We start from the raw sequence: 26556 nt of genomic DNA on the forward strand, positions 1-26556 counted from the left end.
CTCTTGACAAGTATTCAATATACCCAAACTTACATTTTAGTTATATAAAGCAGTTTAACTATTTTGGTTGTATATTTGTTGACACTACAGGGTAGTAGAAAATGGTACAGGCACAGGCTTTAAGGTCATATGGACCAGAATTTAAATTCCATTTTCTCTGCCAACGAATTGTTTGTCCTTGACTCAAGTTTATATTTAAGTGGCATTTAGTTAATTCACATTGTTGTGCAACCATTACCTCTGTCTAGTTCCACAACATTTTATGAGGACATTTTTTAACCTAATGCATAATGTCTTTGAATGAGTGATGAAGGAATAAGTTTCCATTCCTTGGTTTTTAAGAGCTTTAAGAAATGGCTTGATGATGATTCTGTTAGGATCTCCCAAGTTTCCTTTCAGTTCTAATGTATTTTAAAATCATATGGTGAAAATTTGGAGATATGAGTAACATGCTACCCAAACATTCTTAAGTCAACCAGCATTAATTGCTTTCTATTTGCCTGGCATAGAATATTGACTGTCTACAATAAGCAGAAGACACTGTGTTTATACATAGGAGTTTGTAATTCACTTGGAGAACAAGCTACAGATGAAATATATAGAAAAACATGCTTGTTCTTACTTCTGTGATAAACCCCAGACCTTTTAAATGTGTCCGTTCACTTCCTTTGAGGGGACTACTCCTTAGTTACCAAAAGTTGAAGAATTGTCAAAACAGGGCTACAAAACTGTAACTTTTATATGCTCGTGCACACACACACACACACACACACACACACACACAACATATATGTAACTGTGGTAAATACACATAACATAATATTTACCATCTTAACCATTTTTAAGTGTACAGATTAGTAGTATTAAGTACATTCACATTATTGTACAACCAATCTCCCAAACTCTTTTCATCTCGAAAAACTGAACTGTATACCCATTATACAAAAACTTTCCTTTCCCTTCCTTCCCCTTTGTCCCTGGCAACCACGATTCTATTTTCTATTTCTATGAACATAGAAGAAAGTAGGTACCTCATATAAGTAGAATCATACAGTGTTTGTCTTTTTGTGGCTGGTTTATTTCACTTAGCATAATGTCATCAAGGTTCTTCCATGTTGTAGCATGTGTCAGAATTTCCTTCCTTTTTAAGGGTGAGTAATATTTCATTGTATCTGTATACCACAAATGTTGTTTATCCATTAATCTGTCAATGGACTCTTGGGTTCTTTCCACCTTTTGTCTGTTGTGAGTAGTATTGCTATGAACACGGGTATACACATATCTCTTAACACCCTGCTTTCAATTCTTTTGGTTATATGCCCAGAAGTGGAATTCCTGGATCGTATGATAAGTCAATTTTTAATTTTTTGAGGAGAACCATAATGTTTTCCATAGCATCTGTACCATTTTACATTTCTACCAGCAGTGCATGAGGGTTCCAAGTGTCCTTGCTGACACTTGTTATTTTCCATTTTTTTGTTTATTAGTTTTTTTGGGGGGGTGTTAATAGTAGCTATCTTAATAGGTGTGAGGTAGAGTAGTATATTTTAAATCAAACTTTAACACAGAGAACATTATTATGTAATGTACAATCTTGTTTTGAGATTATGGGAAAAGTCTAAATTTTAATAATGTGCCAATTGACTCTTTTCTAATCCATTATACCCCAAATGATAGTCCTTGAGGGAGGTTTATGATAGCTTGAGAAGTCAGGAAAACATGCCTGGGTATTGACCAAAACAAAATCTTTTCGAGGTAGTGCGAAAAAAAGTAAATCACAAAATTTATGTATTTTGAACATTATACAGAATACAGCTATCCTTAGAGCAGAGCTGCTAATAACTTGGTATAGTGTGTGAAAACAAATTAGGGATTTAGCAAGTTTGATAATATTCCTTTCTCTGCCAATTTTCCCCATAATTTTCTACACATAAAAGATTGGTAAAAAGGTGATAGACAGTAGTTAGAGGCAGTAATACTGATTGGCAATAAGAAATAACTGGATTATTATAATATAGTGGGATAGTTTCTAAGTCAAAAACCCAATTTCAGTAAGACCTACTTACGTTAAAGTACAATATACAGTGGATCCTTGAACAACATAGGTTTGAATTGCACGAGTACACTTATATGTGAATTTTTTGATAGTAAATACTACAGTACTATATGTGATCAATTGAATCTGCAGATACAGAGGAACCATGTACATGGAGGGCAGACCATAAAGTTATATGCTGATATTTGACTGCACAGAGGGTTATGGTCCCTAACCTGAGCAATGTCCAAGGGTCAACTGTATAATGACTTATTTATAGTTAGCGTGAGATCCAAAGAGAAAGTGAGTACATAGAATGGTGTTTAATTTACTAAAGCAGAAAAAAAAATCCATAAAGTATTTAAACATTATTTTCATTAAAATGGTCAGATTGGAAATATTTTGGTTTTCAAAGGAATTGGCTTCGTGTATCTAAAAATGGTATCATATGGATTAGCTGATTTTTTTAGTGATGCTAGAAAGATGACATACTATACAAAGTAGCATACATTCAAATGCCCAGAATTATTCTCACCATCTTCCCTGTGTAAAATCCAATTGTCCTTTATTTTATTTTATTTTTCCAATTGTTCTTTAAACTTTCCATTTTCTGGAATGATCCTTCTAATCTCAGTTTTCTTCCTCCTTTGCCTGCCTAACCTCTGTTTGATAGGTATCTCTTATCAAAAGTTTTCCATTCGTCTTTACTCCACAGCTTTGAGTACCTTATTTTTTTTCTTGTGTGGTATAGCGTAGAGCATTTTCTCTCTTATACTTGTCTCTCTGTGTTGTAGTCAATCTCTGTTCTTAACCATCTGACCCCCTGAGACCACCAGTATGTCTCAGATCAGTAATAGTCAAAGAGAAAAGTTGTTGCTATCATGCTGAGAATTGTACATACCATGTGTCTTGATATGCCTCTGGAAATGTGAGGCCATTAGGTTGTCTGATGTGAGTCATAGTGAAAAAATATTGGCACCATTGAACCAGACTGTGAGCAACTTGAACCTTCTTTTTCTTTCTCCCATATATAGTAAAGTGTTTGACTTATGTACTTTGTGTGTGTGTGTATTTATAAAAATAAATATTTATTATATATATAACTATAGTTATATATATTTTAAATGAGGTGAAGAATTTGGATTTTTGCTTTTAAGAAAAATACATGCTGGGACTTCCCTGATGGCACAGTGATTACGACTCTTCACTCCCAATGCAGGGGGCCCGCGTTTGATCCCTGGTCAGGGAACTAGATCCCACATGCATGCCGCAACTAAGAGTTCTCATGCCACAACTAAGGAGCCAGTGAGCCGCAACTAAGGAGCCCACGAGCCACAACTAAGGAACCTGCCTGCCGCAACTAAGACCCGGCTCAACCAAATAAATAAATAAAAAATATATATATATAAAGAAAAATACATGCAGTAGGATCTTAAGTTTTGTATAGAAAGAGTGATAGAGTTGTGATACAGTAAAACTGTGTTATAAGATCATTCTCTTCCTTCTTCCAGAAAAGACATGAGATTGAAGACTCAAAGATGAAGATAGAGGCATAAAATTGCAGTGAAAGGAGAAAGTAAAATCAGGGTGAGGGAATAGTGGAGCCAGATATGAGGCTTTAATATAAACTCTAGTTACCTGCACATTTTCTAAGAGTGGACCACAAACGCAACCCTGAGCTTTTTTTTTTTAATATGTTTGCATATTCGTTTTTTTAATATATATATAAATTTATTTATTTTTGGCTGCATTGGGTCTTCGTTGCTGAGCGGGCTTTCTCTAGTTGTGGCGAGCAGGGGTTACTCTTTGTTGCGGTGCATGGGCTTCTCATTGCGGTGGCTTCGCTTGTTGCAGAGCGCAGCCCCTAGGCACGCGGGCTTCAGTATTTGTGGCACACAGGCTTGCAACTCTGAGCTTTGTAGCAGCTGATTCAAAAGAGGACAACCTTCCAGTCCGAACTTCACGATGGCTATGAGATCAATCGTCTGTACAACTATTTTGGAGGAGTATGACTAATTTTTGATTTATAAAAATAAAAATAGCTTCAGTCATCAGGGTGTGTTCTCTCTATCACATGACTCTACCTTCCTCCCAATTGGTTTCATTCATAGGTAGGTTCTCTCCACAATGTAGCGTAGCTGGCCTCAGCAGTTCCAGGTCTGTATGGTCTTTATAGCTCATGATCACAGAGGTTGAGAGTCTTTCTTGGAAGCTCCAGCAAAAGTGCTAGGAACATGCTTACTGGCCCAGCTGGAGTCATGTGCCCATCCCTGACATACTTTTTGTGGCTAAAAGGATGTAATACCGTGGCCAGACTTAGTTTACATTCCTACTTGTAGATGGAGGGGTGATAGCCCCACCAAACTCAGTGGACAGAACAGGATCAAAAGGAATGGAATAATGAATGGTTTCCTAAAGAAAGGATTTCTGAACAATAAAGAATTGACATCAATATAGTATGGTTAGAGAGGTTTTTCTATTAATATAGGAATGAAACAAGAAGGGCCTGGGTGAGGGTGGTGGTGTAATAATGAGATAAAAAGAATAAATTAGAGGAAGATAAATATGTGTATATGTATTTTGTTGAAAGTTTGCATTGTTGGGGAGGGGAGCAGTAGTAAAATCAATTGAAGTTGTTTAAAAATTGAAAAAATTTTTGTGATAAAAAACACAATACTGACCAATTTAACCATAAAAATGTAATGTTAAGTATATTCATCTTGTAAAAACAACTGAAGTTTTTGAATTAAGAAATGAGTAAAGTAATAGTACTATCAAAAGATTTGAGAGATTTAAAAGGAAAAGCAGTTGAGGCTCAGGAGAGGTAGATGTCATAACTACTGATTAAACAGGCCGGACCATAGGTTTCCAAGTCCTGGGGAGCCAATAAAAGAGTCCTGGACAGGTGATTTGCAAGACAAAAGGAGGTCTTGGCAACCTGGGCAGTTGACATCAACATTAGGCCATAAACAGGTCTCAGTAGACCATGGAATCAGTGTAAGGGAGTAGGGTCTGTCTTTCCACCAAGAATAGGCTCTGTCCAGATAGGTGAGAGCAGTTATGGTTACAATGTATATGGGACAGAAAGAAGCCCCCTTTCCCTGCCTGTAACAAATTGGGCTCAAATCAGGATTTCAGGAGCAGTTTCTAGAACTGAGATACAGGGAAAAGGCCAAGGGACAAAACCCTTTGCTATTTGATTAGTATTGGCAATAAAAATGACTTCATATTGATCAGTTAGCTTGGGGTATCTTACATGTTTCTCTGCCTCAGCGCAAAATTCCCACTGATGAGAACTTATAGGGCTTACCATGAAGATAGGACAACCCCAAGGGCTAGATACTAAGGATGTATTACAGGAAGATATAGAACTCTGCGTAACAGAAGTGTAAGGACATCCAAGTTCATGATTGGAGCTCATTAGGTGGTTAGGGTTATAGATGTAATTGTGGTTATTTTCATCATAGAGATAAAGTTAAAATAATGGGTTCTAATGTTCTCTCCTATATCATTGGTGTACCTTTAATGAGCCACTGCAAAATAGCAATACATCTCATCATTTTTGAGTGTTCCACTGTGTGTAGTGCAATATTCAAATTCCACAGGACAAGGCAGATAGATGTTCATCAGCTCTGAAAAGGGGGAAAGGTCTATCCAATATTGCTTTGTATCAGAATTCTATTTCTTTATTTGCCTTGGAAACTACAGTGAGAGTCTTAATGCTTTTTTACGTTTTTGTATTATAGCAAGTTCCCAACCTACAAATTACTTGAATTCCAAAATTCTACATAAGCAGCTTGCTTAAATTCAGTACATTTTTCAACAGTAATTGTGTTATAAATGACATTTCATTTTCCAGAATAATTCACAAAACACTTTTAATCCTCAGTTTATCTGAATTACTGCATGTTAACAGAAACACATTGGTTAGCAATGGAATCAAGAGAGATGCAATAACTCTACAGGTTTTTAACAGGAGACATGAAGGAGATAAAAAAGAGACGATATATATGAGAAAATAATTTTTTTCAAGTGGGTTTAACTCAGCTGAAAATTTTTTCAAGTGGGTTTAATAACAAATGAAGAAAAGAGCCCAAATTATCCATTAGTCTTTCTGAAGGGCAAGGAAGCAGGTGGTATTTTGGATTATTCCAATCCCTTTGCCAGCCAATAGGTGGTGCTGTTGTCATACAACAGTTAAGTTGCTCTAGGCCCAAAGCGAAAGGAGGATGTGGGAAGTGTGTCAACTAAGTACCATACATATAAATGTTGCTCAATAAATATAATTCTGCTCATCTTCTAAATGAGTCAGATAATACTGATGAATAAAACCGCATTAACAAAATGTTATTGATATGTTGCTAAATTAGACTAAATTATGTGATCTCTAGATGCTGGAAACTTAAAAAGAAGTAGCAAAGAGTAGGAAAAAATATTAAGCTTTATCATTTATTACTACTAAAACAGAATTTTTAAGTCCAATTATTTGATTCTTTTGTAGGTAATATCCTGACATGCATTACCAGTATACTCTTGAATAGAGGCAGTCCCCACTTTTATGTACACAGTAATTTTGGAGATAACCATCTTAAAGTAATATTACCATTTTACAGATCTTCACTATTTGTAACTTGTTTTTCTTTATCTTTTTTAATATCAATGGAAAATAAGGAATAAGTAGGTAAAAATAGCAGAATGAATGGTCTTTATTGCAACCCTGACAAGCAAAATGAGACCAATCTTACCTTTTCATGCTCCTAACAGCCTTCTTTTTGGTGAAATCACAGTTTATTAGCGTGTCTTTCTACCAGTGAATCTGGAGTAGAGAATGAAGGTAAAATTTATGTCATCTAATTTTGTCTTTTTAAATAAATTTATTTATTTACTTTATTTTTGGCTGCATTGGGTCTTCGTTGCTGTGCGCAGGCTTTCTCTAGTTGTGGCGAGCAGGGGCTACTCTTCGTTGCAGTGCACGGGCTTCTCATTGCGGTGGCTTCTCTTGTTGCGGAGCACGGGCTCTAGGCGCACGGGCTTCAGTAGTTGCAGCACACAGGCTCAGTAGTTGTGGCTCTCAGGCTCTAGAGCGCAGGCTCAGTAGTTGGGGCACACGGGCCTAGTTGCTCCACGGCATGTGGGATCTTCCCGGACCAGGGCTCGAACCCGTGTCCCCTGCCTGCCTCAACCAGAGAAGCTCTGCTTTGAACAGTTTCATAAATTCGACCTCTATTAAAGAAGGTGTTTTTAGAGACAAGAGTTTGAAAATTATTGACACCTCTGCCTCTTACCAACTGAGCCTAATTTTTATACTCAGAAATCTGGTTCACAATTACTTGTACAGTTCCTGTTAAGCTGATGAGTATCAGGTTTTATTAAGTGATTATGTGGTCTTTTTCTATATCAGAATAGATTTCTGTTCATTAGTAAGTAGTGCCTGATGGTAACCAAATTAAATAGATTAATGAAGGGTATTAGTAATTTCATGGACTAATAAATAAATATGTATATTTTAAAATTAAGACTAATGTATCACAAAATGTACTTCATTTATTTTCACTAAATTATCCATATTTAAAACTGTCATATATTCTATGAGTTACTAATGGTAGCTAACAGTGCAGTCCTTGATGCTTTTAAGATATATTTTTTTATTTAATTAATTAATTTTTGGCTGCATTGTGTCTTCGTTGCTGCACGTGGGCTTTCTCTAGTTGCGGAGAGCGGGGGCTACTCTTTTTTTTTAAATTTTCATTATTTATTTATTTATTTATTTAATTTTTGTCAGTGTTGGGTCTTCGTTTCTGTGTGAGGGCTTTCTCTAGTTGAGGCAAGCGGGGGCCGCTCTTCATCGTGGTGTGTGGACCTCTCACTATCGCGGCCTCTCTTGTTGTGGAGCACAGGCTCCAGATGCGCAGGCTCAGTGGTTGTGGCTCACGGGCCTAGCTGCTCCGCGGCATGTGGGATCTTCCTGGACCAGGGCTCGAACCCGTGTCCCCTGCATTGTCAGGCAGACTCTCAACCACTGCGCCACCCGGGAAGCCCCTGCTTTTAAGATCTTTGATAGATGACCAAGTACTATTTGATTTCTGTGAAACTGGATCTAGAAATTTCAAATGTGAAAATAAAGTTTGGGCTAGGCCCAAGCTTTACAAGTGGCATAACTTTATAATTCTCTAAATTCTGATAGTATTTGCCACTTTTAAAAATTAATTCCTTCAGTTTCTCTCTTTACCTCTCTATTGACAGCCCCAAGTGTTCAAGTTGGATTCTCAAAGTGGAAATCAAATACTTGATTATATTGGTTTATACCACACTGTGAGTGTTTGCTAATTTTGAGAGGAGAAAATACTCTTCCTTTTTCTATTAAGGGTGTACCAGTCAGTCATAAATTTCCTCATTATAAGATAGTCTTTTTAAAACCTGGAATTTCCATGTGATAATAGCTTAAAGCCTATTTAATTTGGCTACAAAAATTTTTTACCCCCCCTTTATTTTCCTTCCTTTTTTATGTGTATTTAAGACATTTAACTCGTCTGTCATGATTTAGATGTAGTCACAGCAGAATCACCTAATGTTAGTTTTTTGTGTTATTTTCTTAAATGCTCAAATTCTCAATATAAATATACTTTATACATTGAAGATAATTTAGCTTTACAAAGAACTGTAGAATGTATTAGATGAATAAAGTACTTTCAAGATACTGATTTCCTACACATCAATGAAAACCTGAAATAGCTGCTTCTCTTTCAGCTCTTCAAAGTGAACACATTGTTACATGGACTAAATAGTATGAATCCATCATTTGAATTTTTCTTTTTAATAATTACCTCTTTTGGCGGCTGAAGGGCAAGTGTAATACAGCTGCACTTTTTCTGAGAATCAAAAACTCCTTGCAGTTTAGAAAATAAATGATTTTTTACATAACATTTAAGTGTTTTTATTTTTAAAAACATAATAATTTTCAATGTTTGATTTCCACAGTAATGGAAAGGCAGTAAATGAAGTAAAATACTAGACATTTCTAAGACGTATGTGCTTGATTTGGGACTAGAATCAGAAATCAGAAAACCTGTTTAATTTTTGACTTTGAATCTTTCTAGATTATTTTAATAGACTCTTTTAATATATATTTGTTGGTTGAATAACATTTTGGAACTTTAAATTTTTGTTTGCTTATAATATTACTATGGAACTCTTAAAAAAATAAATAGTAAATAAGAGTTTATTGTCCATGTGGAAAGCACAGATACAATTTGCATTAGATTCATCTTTTTTCTTAAATTGTGATATTCTTCCTATGTACTTTCAGACCTAAATTTTATTGATGGCTTTTGAAAAATTGATGAAGTCAGATTTAAACAAAAGAATATTGGTGTGCTATAAACTTGCCACAAAATGTTTATGCTAATACAGGAAATAGGTCCCTTGGGATTTTCCTGCTGTTTTTCTGGGTGTAGTTTAAGACTTTCAGCTTTTGGGTCCTAAAAAGTGAAACCATATTATATAAAGCATTTTAGAATAGCCAAGTGTTTTAAATAATTTTGGATTTTCTAAGATAGAAGAAGCTGAGATTCCTTATGGGAAAACTGTAAGAATGGGGAAGCTAATAAGATTTTAGGTAGTCCATTGAACTAGTTGGCAGTCTTAAAAATTCTGAAAGCTTATCTGGAAGTTCTCTTTAATTGCTTTTAAAAAAGTATTACCTGCTGAGACCTGCTGAGATAGTCTTCCATGCTCACATAAATATATGTAGAATATGTCAAATTATAGACTCATCACATTTTCAAGTAGGAATGCCTCATTTGATCACTCTAGGAAAATAATAGCTTATGATAGTTATGAATAAAATGTTAGTTTTTAATTGGATATCTGTAATGATACCATGTGCAAACTTTGTAAATGCTAATTTTAAAATCTTAAAATGCGTACTGTTGGGAGTCAGAAAAATACTTAGGTACAAATACTGGCTATATTACTTTAATTAGCCATGTATATTTGGATAATCTCATCACCTAATGCCTCTTTTGCCTCATCTCTAAAAGATTGTTTTAAAGATAAGAGATAACATATGAAAGGCACCTAAACATTGCCTGGTACATAGCGGGTTCTTAATAAAAAAATGCTACATCTGAGTAACTTCAGTCAAATTATGCTTTAAGTCATATGGGAAAATGACGTTCAGTGTAAGGATTCTTATTTTAGTACTCTTAATTGATGTTTTTAAAAAAAATTTACGAGGGTTCAGAATAACAAGGTTTAAAGTCCCCAAATCTAACATACGTAGTATGGTTCTTGGCTTTCAATAGCCCTTGCTTTCATATATTATGCATTGACACTTCTAAGCCTCCTTTCGTATGCAAAATTCAGTCTTTTATACATCACCACGCAAACTGATTTAGAATTATCACCTGGTTTGCACTGATCTCTGCCACTGGGGTAAAGGGCCAGACATCAGTCAGACAGAAAGGGTCTTACCTTGGCCATCCTACCTACTTCATTACCATTCCTCCAAGCCAGGGGCTCCTGTCAGGCATCAAAGGCCTGAATCTTGCTTGTTTTCAGGGGGATAGCTGTCTCAGAGATGTGTCACTTTACTCAGCCCAATCTCTCTTTCCACCCCAAAGTCACCTCTGAATTCCATTCATCTCTCCTCGCAGTGCCCCACCAGTGGGAAATATTGGGCTGGAAGTAGACAGCTGGTTGAAAACCCTCACCAAGATCACACGTGCTAGTGGGTCACGACCAATATAGGCCTTCACCTTTGATTTGGTACTGATGGAAGAAAATTCCTTTTCCACTATAATAGATACCTTTTGAGTTCTGATGCTTCAAAATTTAAAGATTAAAGCCTGCTTAAATATTTTCCCTGGCCTGTGTGGATGGATTAAGGAAGGAGCAGTGGCCCAGGGAAGGAGAGATGTCTAAGTCTGCTGTTTCATTCTTCTGGACCGTTGGTGTCACCTGCCTCAGACTGGTACCTGTCAAGGGTCTTACTCATCAGTAGGATCACTTAAGACCCTAGGAAGGCAGTATTTGAGGTACCAAATTAGAAGTTTTATAAATTTCTAACCCAGCCATCCTTTTAATGTGTAAGTCTTGTTCAGCTTTCAAATGTGTAAGAACACAGTGTAGGTAGAGGAAAGGGAAATTCTTTCTAAATAAAAAACAAAAGACAGAATCTCCTGCCATTAATGATTCTTGCAAGAACCATTCTTTATCAAGATGGTTACAAAATGATGATTTTCCACCTCTGGCACTTGCTGCACATTTACTCTTTAGCACTGTGGTAAGCAGCAGCTCCTTTATTTATTTATTTATCCATCTATTTATCTATATCTTTAGTAGTTTACCTTTATGGGTTCCTTTTTTCTTTTTTTTTTTTTTCCAGTGGTATATAGTTCTTAAGCATTTTGGTCTCAGGATCCTTTTAAACTCTTCACAATTATTGAAAAAGCTTTGTTCATGAGATATGTATTAATATTTATCACATTGAAACTGAAACAGAATTTTAAAAGTGTTTAATTCATTAAAAATAACCCTAATAAATGTAATAAATGTTTACAGAAAGAATATATTTTTGATCAGAAGTGACTATACTTTCCAAAACAGAAACATTTAGAGAAAAGAGTAGCATTGCTTTGTTTTACAGATCCCCTAATGTGTGGCTTAATAAAAGACAGCTAGATTTTTCATATCTGTTTCCTCATTCAGTATGTTACTATATCACATATCATGTAGCCTCTGGAAAACTCCACTGTACATTCATGAAAAAATAAAAGTGAAAGAGACAAATAACATCTAGTATTATTAAAATAGGTTTGGCCTCACAGACACCTTAAAAGAGTTGTAAGTACCCCTCAGACTTCCCTATCACACTTTGGCAATTGCTGGTCTATAATTCCTGGATTATTTTGGTGCTCAGGTTATCCCAGATTTAGCCAGTGTCAGCTAAGCTGGCCCTTAAGTCCTTGTGATAGGCCCCTATTATCATTGTTTTTTTCCTTCTTTTTTTTTTTTGAGAACTCTTATTTTCTGACATAGCAAGATGCTCCAGGCTCATCTTGAACCCACCCTGCCCTAGGCCTGGAATCAGCCATTTTCCTGAGGAATCCTGGTTTCTTTTGATGGATAATGGCGTAGAGGCCAAGATTTGGGCTCTAGGGGTCCTTATTGCTATTAGTGTCTTTGCTTCTAGGCTCTTTCTGCACATAGAACCAGGAAAATATATACATATGTATACATGGAAATACATATATCTGTGTATAAATACTTATCTATCTTATTTATCATAAGTAACTGATATCTCCAGTTTCAATCTGACCCCTGTACTTTTTACCTTTCCCCATTACATATCTGTATGTCCTTCTACAATGAGAACCCTGCTTCCAATAACATTAACACATTTACTCATTTGCTGAATCATATAATATATCTAGAGTAGTTTCAGAACTGCCTCGCCCATACCACTACAGAAAACAAGCATACTACAAACAGTTCAGGATGTGTTTGCAGTTCTTTTCCTTCCTGAAAGTAAGGGTACATAGGCACATACCACTTTCTTTTCTTTCCCCATTCAGTGTGGTTATGTTATTAGTCTGAAATAAAGTTGGGTTTATTTGTTGCAGTTTGCTTTCATTTCCTTCTTTTTTTCCCTTTCACATCCATGTTGATTTAATTTTTTGAATATACAGAACATTAGCATGCTTTCAAACTTATTGAGAAGTATATACTCAGACGAGTACCACTCCCTTCCTACTTCTAAGATCTCTGCCCTCTTCTTTCAAACATAACATAAGATTGTACATAACATAGGATTTTATGAAATGAAGGGTAAACACAATCCAAGCAAGACTTTGATGTTCATCAGCTGTTTCCTATCCACAGGAATTTCTTACTGGTATGTTGGTTCCTTTGCCCTGTATCACTGTATGTTCTGCTGGGCCTGTCTCTATAGACCAGCGTGGTTTTCGAAATGTGGTCTACAAGATGACTTCAGCAGGTACAAAGACAGCCCGTTACATTTTTAAGATATATCTATTTTATGTATGTTTGAACACAAAATACAACTAGTGTATTTAGTCAGTGATTTCATGGGGTTTTTTGGGGGGAGGTAAAGTAAAAAGTGAATATTGAAGAAAAAAGCAAGCCAAATTAAAGAAAAATATTAGGAATATAATACTACAAAGTGTGACCAAAATTGCAAAGCTGGCACTTGAATGACTGAAGTTGAGAACTCTGTTCTAGCTCCTCTTTCCTGAGTCTGTGTCCAGGGTTCTTACTCTATCCCAGAAACCCAGTAGAACAGATGAAATCCATCTCTTACCTAAACCCATCATCTACCTGATACCTGAAAGGGAATCTTGCCTTTTTTTCTTTTAACTGAATGGATTCCTTTTTTTTTTTTTTTTTTTTTTTTTTTGCGGTACGCGGACCTCTCACTGTTGTGGCCTCTCCCGTTGTGGAGCACAGGCTCCGGACGTGCAGGCTCAGCAGTGATGGCTCACGGGCCCAGCTGCTCCGCGGCATGTGAGATCCTCCCGGACCTGGGCATGAACCCGTGTCCCCTGCATCAGCAGGCGGACTCCCGACCACTGCACCACCAGGGAAGCCCCATATTTTTTTAAATAAAGGAATAGGAAACCTGCTATCGTCATAGGGCAATTAGTTCAATGGCAGGTAGCTTTAAATTTTTTTAAGTTTGGGAAATTGTACTGTTACTTACATAGTCTTTAAATCCGTATACCATTGATCATTATGATCTACTTGAATTCAAACTTTTATTTTGACTGTTTTAATTAAATCTAATATTGTTTAATATTAGGTAAAACACCATGTAAATATGGTGTTTTACTTAATACTCATTGAGTACACCACTGTCAATTGTTTATTATTGTATTAGGACTTATTAAACCTATACATATATTAGATTAAAAGTTTTTGTTATTAAGTTAATTTTTAAAAATTTATTTATTTATCTTTGGCTGCTTTGGGTCTTCATTGCTGCGCGCGGGCTTTCTCTAGCTGCGGCGAGCAGGGGCTACTCTTCGTTGCAGTGCGTGGGCTTCTCCTTGTGGTGGCTTCTCTTGTTGAGGAGTACAGGCTCTAGGCTTGCGAGCTTCAGTAGTTGTGGCTCGCGGGCTCTGGAGCACAGGCTCAGTAGTTGTGGTACACGGACTTAGTTGCTCCGCGGCATGTTGGATCTTCCCGGACCAGGGATCGAACCCATGTCCCCTGCATTGGCAGGTGGATTCTTAACCACTCGGCCACCAGGGAAGTCCCTAAGTTAATTTTTAAATGTAAATTAGACCCTAAAATTTTAACACTTGAGTAAGTACTTAAATTTGCTCCATTTACTAGATGGAAATTTATTTTGCTATGAGAAGTAGGATTGTCTTTACAACTCTTGTATGAAAGCATATTAGAATGAGCAGGTGTACAATTTGTGCATAATTTCTTACTCAGTGGGAGGCATAAGTTTTATCCCCAATTCATAAAAATTGTACAGAATGGAGTAGTCTTAAAACAATTTATTTGGAGGGAAAAGCCCATATCTCATTACCAAGAGTTTATTCAATAAATTAATGGCCTTATTTTATATTGCTAAAGATGTGTACATGCATTTCATAAACCTTTGATGTCATCTATTTGTAAACAAAGGTTTTTTTCAGCAATTATCTGTGACTAACTCATGAATTACTCTTCCTGTCTTTCCATATACACAAAAATAGGTATGAATTTTGATTCTTAAAACTCTTAGGATACAAAGGAAGTTTATAAACTTGAGGGTAGGAATAAAAAGTTAATTTTTATGTCTCAGACATATAGATATACTTACTTATATATGCATTTAGTGGTGCTGCTGGAAATGGTAGACCTCTCTGTTCTCTCCCTATGCACTAAATTTCATTGACATACACTTAAAAGCTTATAGAACACACATGTACTTTCAGAAGGCCATCTGTTAGCATTTCGTATTTTAGATGATAGTTTTCTTTTCTGTACTTGTTATTGCTGAAAAGATATACTTACATCCTGGTATTTAGATAAGGAATATATGAAGACACAGATATTTTGACTCTTTCAAACATTTTGAAAATTGTAATGTAAACATACTTTAGTAAATTTAGTCTATGCTAAAGTTATGGTAACTTGTTATTATGATGTGTTTATATATTTGGATATAAATAGCATTTTAGTAAAAATATATGTATATATGTTGAGCCTCTGCTATGAGAGTAATGCAGCTGTCATTGTTAGAGGCTCCTTTTACCCTAATTCTTATCCCTACAACCTGGGGACTTTACTACTAATCCCTTGTCCTCCTGTGTATTTATTGGATAAGATAAGCAAAAGGTAACTCCTCTTTACAAAACTTGGAAAACCTCTGTATTAGGATTAAATCAGCCCAGTTAAATGAGTCCATAATAAAATGCAGAGATTCCCTGAGCTCATCTCAGAGTTATTAGCCATTAATGGCTTGTCTAGGAAATTCTAGCCTTTCACTTACTATTACTAAGGCAGAGGAAATAAAACTAGCCACTCAGTATTCTTAGGCTACCCTTTTGTGTCTCCCTTTCTCCTGCACAGTCACTCCTAGAAATTTCCTTGTCTTCAATTGAAGGATTTCTTTTTTGCCGTACCTTCCTTGCGGCATGCGGGATCTTAGTTCCACACCAGGGATGGAACCCATGCCCCCTGCATTGGGAGCGCAGAGTCTTAATCACTGGACTGCCAGGGAATTCCCGAAGGAATTTTTTAATGTAGAATTTCAGGTAGTTTAGGAGAGAGATTTGCAGTCAACAAAGTCAATTTCTTGAATTATGTGACCCAGTCTATTTGGCATAGTGTAAGGTTGGCCTAGGAGTGGGAAGAGAAAGTGGTATTTTGCAAGGCCCAGATTTCTCTCCCTGACTGTTCTGACCATTGTTAAGCCATACTTCTCCTCTCATCATTACCTACCAATACCTTCTCTGTTTTAGCCTGCATTCCCTGGAGTAGGCAGGCACATTTTTTAACTGTTGGGAAATAGAAACTTACCTGGTTTCCTCAGGATCAAAGTTTCAATGACAAAGTAATATGTTTTGAAATCACCATTTTGACAAAGCTGCTGCTGCTTTGAAAGGTTATAATCAAGGCTCTTTTTTCTAATTGATATATAGTTGTTTTACAATATTGTGTTAGTTTCAGGTGTACAGCAAAGTGTTTCAGTTTTATATATATACATATATATATATATGTATATATATATATACTTTTCAGATTGTTTTCCATTATAGCTTATCATAAGATATTGAATATAATTCCCTGTGCTATACAGTAAATCCTTGTTGCTTATCTATTTTATGTATAGTAGTTTGTACCTATTAATCCCATATTCCTAATTAATCCTTCCTTTTCCTCCCTTTCCCCTTTGGTAACCATAAGTTTGTTTTCTATGTCTGTGAGTCTTTCTGTTTTGAAAATAAGTTCATTTGTATTAGTTTTTAGATTCCACAAATTAGTGATATCATATGGTATTTGTCTTTCTCTTTCTGACTTACTTCACTTAGTATGATAATCTCTAGGTCCATCCAAGTTGCTGCAAAAGGCAATATTTCATTCTTTTTTTGTGGCCAAGTAATATTCCATAGTGTATATATATATATATATATATATATATATATATACACCACATCTCCTTTATCCATTCATCTGTAGATGGACGCTTAGGTTACTTCCATATTTGGCTATTGTAAATAGTGCTGCTGTGAACATTGTAGTATATGTATCTTTTCAAATTAGAGTTTTCATCTTTTCTGGATATATGCCCAGGAGTAGGATTGCTGGGTCGTATGATAACTCTGTTTTTAGTTTTTTAAGGAACCTCCATATTATTTTCCATAGTGGGGCCATGAATGTTGATTCCCTTAGGCAGTAGAAGCAGCCACTGGCACCTCTGATATATATACCTGCAGAGTTTGAAGGAGTTAAACATTCTGTTGTTTATTAAAATGTTTTTTATTGGCCTGCAAATTAATTGGTTTCTCTTTTTCTGTACACAGAATCTAGACTTATTCTACCAAAATTAATTTTGCATACAATGTAGGAAATTTAAAATTTATGAAGTAGTTTAGAAACTGCTTTTTCTAATATAGCTAATTCTAAATGGAATCTATTCTTTTCCCTGTTAATTCTCTTATCATAGGAGGAGGTGTGTAATATCTAAAGAGAAAATATTTCATGTAGTAACTACTGTGTCATGGGTTCATTTAAAAATGTAATAATCACTTTTGTCTTACAGGACAAACTATTCGAGAGAAAAGAATTGTAGAATCAGCAAATAAAAGAGAAATAGACTATGAAGTAGGGGATATCCCAGCAGAATGGGAAGGTAAGTTTCTGCTTTTAGTAGTGTCTTTTGGACACTACTTTTTTTTATACACAAAATCAATAAGAACATAACATTATTTCATGTTCTTTGCAAAAACTTTTACAATCTGAATCCATGAAACTTTTTTTAAACTTTGCATTTCTTTGAGAGTTGTGAAGGTGCTACATTTTAGTAAGGGAACATAGTGAAAAGAACTAAGAAGCATTAGTAGAGCTGGGACTAGGGTGAGGCAAGCAAAGTTTCTTAGATGCAGAATTGAAGAAGGCATTCACTTTGATATGCTGGCCCTGCACTTATACAACCTGAGGATCTGAATTCTGTTTCTGGCACTCTACCCACATGCACGTGGGAAAGTAACTCATACCTCTCAGTCTTAGCTTCCTCTTTTATAAATTGTGGATAATACTTGCTGTAGATGCCATTTGGAATATTTGTTCAACTTACAGTGACCCCATTAATTGCCCCCATGTTTAAACAAGGATGGACACTTACTTGATCCCTGTCAGGACTTTGGAATTAAGGTAAAAAAATGAAAGGAAGAGAAAATAGTAGCAGTCTTTCCATAAGGCTGGAGTAGTATCATATGAACTTGGTAGCACATGGGTGGCTATCTTCAATCCACTATCTAAACTTTGTTGCAGAAAAAAAACTTCTTTATCTACTAAGAAGAAAATAGAAACCAGTCTGCAAAGAGAAGTACAGTTAACCCTTGAACAACACAGGTGTTTGTTTTTTGTTTTGATTTTTTTGTTTTGAACAGCACAGGTTAGAAGCAGGTCCACTTATACGCAGATTTTTTTCTGTAAGTTCATACTATGGTATTACACGATCCGTGGTGGTTGAATCTGCAGATGTGGAACTGCAGGTATGGAAGTCCAACTGTTAAGTTATAGGTGGATTTTTGACTACGAGGGGGTCAGTGCCCCTAATCCCTGTGTTGTTCAAGAGTCAACTCTATGTAGCAAGGCAGAGAATATTTCCTATGTTTTCAGCAACTTTCCAATTCCCAGTTCCATTTCTTTCTGAATGAAGTTCATCTGAAAGTCTGCCGTCAGGTTCTAAGTGCCATCCCACATCTGTGTTATAAATTTCCCCTTGTCTATTACCAGTTCTTAGCCTAGTGCCTGGCACATAGGAAAGCATATAGTAAGTGCTCAGTAAGTATATATTAAATACTTGAAATCTAGCTTGAGTTAATCCTTGTTATTTGAAACTAAAAGAACCTTAACTAAAATACCAATACCTATCTTATATATCACTTAACATTTGTCAAGTGTTTACCTGTATACCTGGTATTATGCCATTGCTTTACAATCATTATATTGTTTTAATTATCACAATAATCCTATGAGGTAGACACTGTAGTCCCATTTAATAGGGAATCTAAGTTCTAGAAAGATGAGATAAACTGCCTGGGTAATACAGCTACACACTGTAAGCAGTGGACCCTTTGCTTCCTGGTGGGTTTAGCATTATACCTAACATATGGTAGCTATAGGCATTGAGTTATTTTTATGTCAGCATGTGAGTGTAAATATTTCCCTGGACATATCTTTTCCATTTTTCTTTATTAGCTATGAAAATAGTAGAACTATGAGAAAAGAACATTAAAATGGGTAGATACCAGGGACTTTTTGAAGAAATACAGAATATAAACTGGCAATGTCCAGGAGTAATTGAGCTTTCTTACTTTTTAAAAAAATATTTATTTATTTAATTTATTTTTTTTGGCTGCGTTGGGTGTTAGTTGCAGCATGCGGGATCTTTGTTGAGGCACGCAGTATCTTTCATTGTGGCGCAGGCTCTTCATTGTGGCCCGCAGGTTTCTCTCTAGTTGTGACACGCATGCTCCAGGGCATGGGCTCTGTAGTTTGTAGCACACAATCTCTCTCGTTGAGGCACGTGAGCTCAGTAGTTGTGGCACGCGCGCTTAGTTGCCCCGCAGCGTGTGGGATCTTAGTTCCCCTACCAGGCGTCGAACCCATGCCCCTGCATTGGAAGACGGATTCTTTACCACTGGATCACCGGGGAAGTCCCTGAGCTTTTTTATTTTAACAGACTCTCCAGTGTTATAAGTGACATTTGCAATTCTCAAATAATGCTTGCACCTTCTTATAATGAACCTATTTTATCATTTTTTCCAATAGTAATATAGAATTAAAATGTTTATAGAAATAAATTAAGTTATAAATAAATAGGTAGTGACTCATTTTTAAGCGTTTGAGACTTTCAGAAAATTAGAATGAAATTCTAATGCTTTTTATGGCTCTGTCCTGATCTTAATAATTTAGCATAACCCTCCCATGGGGCACACCCTTAAAACAAATGTATCAACCAAACATTGAAACAAAAATTATTTTTATAGTGTTGCATATCAATTAAATGTAAAAAATAAGAACTCCATACCATGAAAAAGTAAAGTAAAATATAAATAAATACACAAAACACTGTATACAGGAAAGGAAAGAAAAAAACTTAAAGTGAATAGTGTCAACCCCAAGTGAATCTAAAGTATTTTCAGGTCCAGATGAATACTGTATTTGTCAATTGTTAGTAGCAGAATACAGGTACCCACATGCTGCATTTCCTGCCATGATATGTATTAAATGGTTCACCCTTTTCATTCATTTATTTAATAAACATCTATTGAGGACCTCTGAATTCATGGAGTTTACATTCTGGAGTGGGAGAGTGGGTGGAAGAAAGATAATAAATCAGATAAATAACTATATAGTATGTTAATGGCCACAGAAAATAAAGCAGATAAAGGGAATAGGAAGTGTTGTGGAGGGTTTTACAGTTTTAAATAGTATAAAGAAATGGCCTTGTTGAGAAGATGACATTTTTAAAAAAATAGATTTATTTATTTTTATTTTTGGCTGTGTTGCGTCTTCGTTGCTGCACACAGGCTTTCTCTAGTTGCAGTGTGTGGGCTTATTGCGGTGGCTTCTCTTGTTATGGAGCATGGGCTCTAGGCGCGTGGGCTTCATTAGTTGTGGTGCGCGGGCTCAGTAGTTGTGGCTCGCGGGCTCTAGAGCGCAGGCTCAGTAGTTGTGGTGCACGGGCTTAGTTGCTCCACGGCATGTGGGATCTTCCCAGACCAGGGATCGAACCCGTGTCCCCTGCATTGGCAGGCAGATTCTTAACCACTGTGCCACCAGGGAAGCCTCAAGAAGATGACTTTTGAATAAAGGCAGAAGGAGCTGGTCATGAAGATAAGTAGCAGAGGAGCATTCCTGGAGAGCTAGTGCAAAAGCCCTGAAGCAGGAGCATGCTCAGGTTTTTAAGGAACAGTACGGAAGCCAGCGTGACTGGAGTAGAGCCAGAGGGAAGGTAATAAATGAGGTTAGAAAAGTAATAGGTTGCTCAATCTTGTAGGCCTTATAGGCCATTGTAAGGACTCTGGCTTTTACTCTGAGATTGGAAGCTGCTGGAAGGTTTTGAAAAGAGTAGTTGTATGCCCTGAATTATATTTAACAGGATCAGTCTGGCTGCTGCATTGCAAAGAGACTGAGGGGGGGCATAAAGAAAACTTGGAAACAGTATGCTCTTGTAATAACTCAGGCAAGGGCTAATTGTGTCTTGAACCAGAGTAACAGTGGGAGTGGAAAGAAGTAGTTGCATTCTGGATCTCTTGTAAAAGTAGAGCCAATGAGATTTGCTGACAGATTGGATGTGCAATGTGAGAGAAAGAGAGCAGTCAGTGATGACTGTTAAACTTTTGGGCCTCACCTGGAAAAGTGCAGTTGCCATTGACTGAGAGGGGCAAGACTGGAAGGAGGACATTTGGGGGGAAAATGAGATCAAGTTTGAAAATGAAGTTTGAGATATCTATTAGATATCCAAGTAGAGGTATTAAGTTGTATATAAGCTAAGAATTTGGTGGAAAACTTTGGGCTGGAGATAAAATGTGGAAGTTGACAGCAAATAAATGGTATTGAAAAGCCAGGAGACAGGATGAGATCAGGGAATGTGTGTAAATAGAAAATGAGAAGTTCATACCATATGATCCAGCAGTCCCACTCTTGGGCATATATCTGGAGAAAGCCATAATTCAAAATATACATGTACCCCAATGTTCATTGCAGCACACTTTACAGTAGCCAAGACATGGAAGTGTCCTAAGTGTCCAACAACAGAGAAATGGGTAAAGAAGATGTGGTACGTATATACAATGGAATATTAGTCAGCCATAAAAAGAATGAAATAATGCCATTTGCGGCAACATGGATAGACCTAGAGATTATGATACTAAGTGAAGTAAGTCAGAGAAAGACAAATATCATATGATATCGCTTATATGTCGAATCTAAAAAAATGGTACAAATGAACTTATTTACAAAACAGTAGTGTCACAGATGTAAAAAACAAACTTATGGTTACCAAAGGTGAAAGGGGAGGGGGGAGGGATAAATTAGGAATTTGGGATTAACATATACACACTACTATATATAAAATAGATAACCACTACTATATATAAAATAGATAATAGGATCTACTGTATAGCATAGAGAACTCTACTCAATATTCTATAATAACCTGTATGAGAAAAGAATCTATAAAAGAATGGATATATGTGTATGTATAACTGATTCACTTTGCTGTACACCTGAAACTAACACAGCATTATAAATCAGCTATACTCCAGTAAAAAAAAGAAAAGAATTATAAAGAAAATAAAGAAAGAAAATGGGAAGTTCCAAGACTGACCCCTAGGCTATAACAGGGTTTAGAGACAATGAAGACAAAAAAGGAGCAGCCAGAAAAGTGGGAAATAAAAGAAAAAGTGTCAAGGAGGAAGAAGTGATCAACCATATCAAATAAGGACGAAGAATTAATTCTTTGCTTTAAGAACAGGAAGTCACCGATCCTGACAAAAATATTTCTGCAGAGTGTTAGGAACAAAAGCCTGATTAAAAAAAAAGAATAGCAAGAGAGAATTTGGAGAGAATAAGTATAGATAATGCTTATGAGGAGTTTATCTGTAAAAGAAGGGAGAGTGTTGAGGCAGTACCTGCATGGGAAAGTGGAGTCAAGAGAGGAATTTTATTATGTTTTGTTTTAAAGACAGTAGAAGTAACCAAATTTTGTAATAGTGATGAGAAAGTTCCAGTCAAAAAGGAAGCATTAATGATGCAGGAGGAAGACCTTGAGAAAGCAAGATGGGACAGGATCTAATACACTTGTGGAAGAATTGGCCTTTGACAAGAGCATGGAAAGTTCCTCAGTAGTAGTAGCAGAAAAGTAGAGTATATAGTCATAGATGCAGGTAGATCATGTAGTGGTAATAACTTGTATAAATTCTCTGTTGATTCCTCCAAGTGAAGCACAGAGAGATTAAATAACTCCCTAAATACAAATAGCAGCTATAGCCAAGAACCCAAATTATCTGTCTCCAGAGTCTTTACTCTTAATATTATATTGTATTGCCTACTCCATAATGATCAGGCTAATTCCTACTTACCCTTCAAGTATTAGGATAGACACGGATTCCTTTGGACATCTTTTGTGACCCTACCTCTCACCCCCTAGTGCTTAGTGGGATGTTCCTGTTTTTGTTTTTCATCTCACTTGATGCCTCTCCGCAGCATAACACAACACACTGTAGAGTATTCCCTGTTTACTTATCTACCTCCTCTACCTGGACGTGAAGATTCTCTAGTGTAGAGTCTTTACCTTGCTCATCCTTGTATTCTTAGGGCCTAGTTCAACACTTAACATAAAATAAGTGCAAGCTCAATCAATATTTGGTGAATGAATGTATTTAAAATTGAAACTACTTAAGGAAGAGACATTTTGGGGACTTTGCTGATTTGCTGAAAATAGTTCATTTTAAAAAGAAAGACATGGAATGGTACACCAAAGCAATTGGTTCCTAACATAAAGGACACTCAAGGTTCAGATGTGGGAGATAGTATAGTACTAGCTAGTATACTACTAGCTACTGAACAGTCTTACAAAGTTTCAGGGAACCTTTTAAGTTTAATCCATGGCATGATGTGTAGTTCTTATACAGAGCCTCTCAAAAGCTTTATCTTCATAATTCAGATCACAGTGTATCTTCCATTTTTTTCCTTTTTTGTTATTTTGTTAAGTTTAAGCTAGTTTTTTGTTGACAGTAATAAGCATTATTAATGAGAACCCTAAAATACACACAAAGTAGAGTATAATAGGAAGAGACAGAAAGGCTCTGATCCAGTATGTCTTTTTAATGGAATATTAATCTTTACTTAATCACACATACTCATTAAAATATAAAACTAAATTTCAGAATAAAGTCAGGTAAAAATTAATTTTTAGACATATTAGACCATACCTGTCTATCATTAACACAATTAATAATGAGTATCTCAGTATGAAATATCATATACACTTTTATTGCTTTATTATTAATAATTAATAATTGTTTAGCATGCTTTTCTCAAGCCATAGGAACTCCCCACCAATAATTTTCAAAATAAACTTCATAAAATAATACATATGGCATGATGCTATCCTTGTGCCAGCATCAGACCTGGGTTATGCTCAGGTCCTCCAATGTGCATTTACTACCTTGGTCATTTTGGGCAAATCTATTTTACCTCTGTTTTTCATCTGTCAGATTAAAAGGCTGGGCTCGGTATCCTTTAAGGCCCCATCTGTCTCTAATGTTCTATGATTATATGACTCTAGAATTATCTGTAATCAACTTATGTCCCAACCCAGAGTCTCTGGACCTACTGTATAACCAAATTGCTTAGCTGGGAATTGCTGAGAGTTGATGGTGATCTCCTTCATTAGAGGATAAGATAGCTGCATATATTAATTATCTATTGGTGCATAACAAGTTACCCCAAAAGTTATAGGCCTAAAACAACAAACATTTATTAACTCACAGTTTCCGTGAGTCAGGAATCTAGGCATGGCTTAAGCAGATCTTCTGGCTTAGGGTCTCTCACAAGGCTGCAGACAAGGTGTTGGTCTTGGCTGCAGTCATCTCAAGGCTTCTCTCAGGGCTCATCTACTTTCAAGCTCATTCACATGGTTTTGTCAGGCCGTAGAAGATTTATTTCCAAGCTCACTCAAATGGCTATTGCCTGGTTTCAGGTTCTTCCTGGCTATTTGACTTAGGGCCTTAGTTCCCTGATAACTGTAGCTTTCTAAGTCTTGATATCAGGTACTGTTAGTCCTTCTTTTTTGAAGTTATTTTGGCTCTTCTAGGTCCTTTGCATTTTCATATGGATTTTAGGATCATTTTGTTACGTTCTATAAAAATGCCTCCTGGGATTTTGGTTGGGATTGTGTTAAATCTATAGATCACTTTGCAGGGACCTGACATCTTAACAATAAAAATCTTCTGACCCCTGGACATTATATATCTCTTCATTTAATTTAGGCCTTCTTTAATTTCTCTCATCAAAGTTTGTAGCTTTCATTGTACATATATTGCACTTATTTTGTCAGATTTATCCCTAACAACTTCATATTTTTGGTGCTATTGTTATGATAATGTTTTTCAAGTTTAATTTCTGATTGTTGCCATCGAATAAATATTCAGTAGGTTTTTGTATATTGATCTTCTATCCTGTGACTTTGCTAAACTCAGTGATTAATTATAGTAGCTTTTTTGTCAATTCCATCAGATTTTTCTATATAGAAGATCATGTTGTCTGTGAATAAAGACATTTTTCTTAATTCTTTCCAACCTGGATGTCTTTGTTTTAATCTCGCCTATTTGCATTGGCTAGAACCTCCAGTACACTATGTAATAGAAGAGATAAGAATGAACAGTCTTGCCTTATTCCTTATGTTTTACTTTTTTATATATTTTTGATTGAGTTATCTAAAATTTTGTTTAGACTTTTTATATCTGTGTTCTTGAGGGATACTAGTTAGTAATTCTTCTTTTCTTGTCTTTTCTTGGTTTTGATATCAGGGTAATGCTGATCTCATGAAATGAGTTTAGACATATTCCTTCTTCAAAAGTCTGTAAGAGTTTGTGTAGAGTTAATATTACTTCTTCTTTAAATATTTGATAGGTTTCACCAGTGAAGCTATCTAGGCCAGGAGTTTTTAACTGCAAGTTAAATTTCTTTATTAGACAGGATATTCAGATTATCTGTTACTTCTTGACTGACCTTTGGTAGGTTGTATTGGGTCTGCCAAAAAGTTTGTTTGGTTTTTTCTGGAACATGGCTTTAGTCTTTAACTTCATTCGAAACAATTTTGTTAGAATATATTGTGACAGCTGTCATATCAGCATGCACTAAAAAAAAAAAAATCAAAATTGGTGGATTTTTGTGTAGCCATTTTAATATTGAAGATAGAACTAAAAAAGCAACATTTTAGGCATATTATGCTTTATTATTTCAAGAAAGGTAAAAACACAACCAAAACGCAAAAAAAAAAAAAAATAGTTTTTGCAGGGTATGGAGAAGGTGCTTGACTGACTGAACATGTCAAAAGTGGTTTTCAAAAGTTTCATGCTGGAGATTTCTCGCTGGATGATGCTCCATGGCCAGGTAGACAAGTTGAAGTTGATAGTGATCAAATCGAGACATTAATTGAGAACAATCAGTGTTATACCACGCGAGAGATAGCTGACATACCCAAAATATCCAAATCAAGTGCTGAAAATCATTTGCACCAGCTTGGTTATGTGAATTGCTTTGATGTTTTGGTTCCACATAGTTAAGTGAAAAAACCCTTCTTTACTATATTTCCGATGCAATTCTCTACTTAAATGTAAAGAAAATGTTACATCTTTAAAACAAATTATGATGGGTGATGAAAAATGGATATTGTACAATAATGTGGAACAGAAGAGATCATGGGACAAGTGAAATGAACCACCACCAACCACACCAAAGGCCAGTCTTCGTCCAAAGGTGATGTTGTGTATATGGGGGGATTGGAAGGGAGTCCTCTATTGTGAGCTCCTTCCGGAATACTAAACGATTAATTCCAACAAGTACTGCTCCCAGTTAGACCAACTGAAAGCAGCACTCGACGAAAAGCGTCTGGAATTAGTCAACAGAAAATGCATAATCTTCCATCAGGATAACGCAAGACCACATATTTCTTTGATGAACAGGAAAAAACTGTTACAGCTTGGCTGGGAAGTTCTGATTCATCCGCCACATTCACCAGACATTGCACCTTCAGATTTCTATTT

The 26556-nt window shown here is 36.0% G+C and overlaps 1 protein-coding gene across 3 annotated transcripts in view; it reads left to right on the top strand.

Moving 5' to 3' along the window:
• The window catches only part of NDUFAF2 (NADH:ubiquinone oxidoreductase complex assembly factor 2), a 182389-nt gene that overhangs the window by 87931 nt on the left and 67902 nt on the right, over positions 1–26556 (top strand). For all 3 annotated transcript variants that reach the window (XM_060142983.1, XM_060142986.1, XM_060142985.1), the window contains one exon: positions 17313–17402. In XM_060142983.1, coding sequence (XP_059998966.1) covers positions 17313–17402 — 90 coding nt within the window. The remainder of the gene's footprint in view (positions 1–17312; positions 17403–26556) is intronic.

The sequence above is a fragment of the Lagenorhynchus albirostris genome, chromosome 3 (genome assembly GCF_949774975.1).
Source record: "Lagenorhynchus albirostris chromosome 3, mLagAlb1.1, whole genome shotgun sequence".
In the NCBI taxonomy this organism is placed as follows: Eukaryota; Metazoa; Chordata; class Mammalia; order Artiodactyla; family Delphinidae; genus Lagenorhynchus; species Lagenorhynchus albirostris.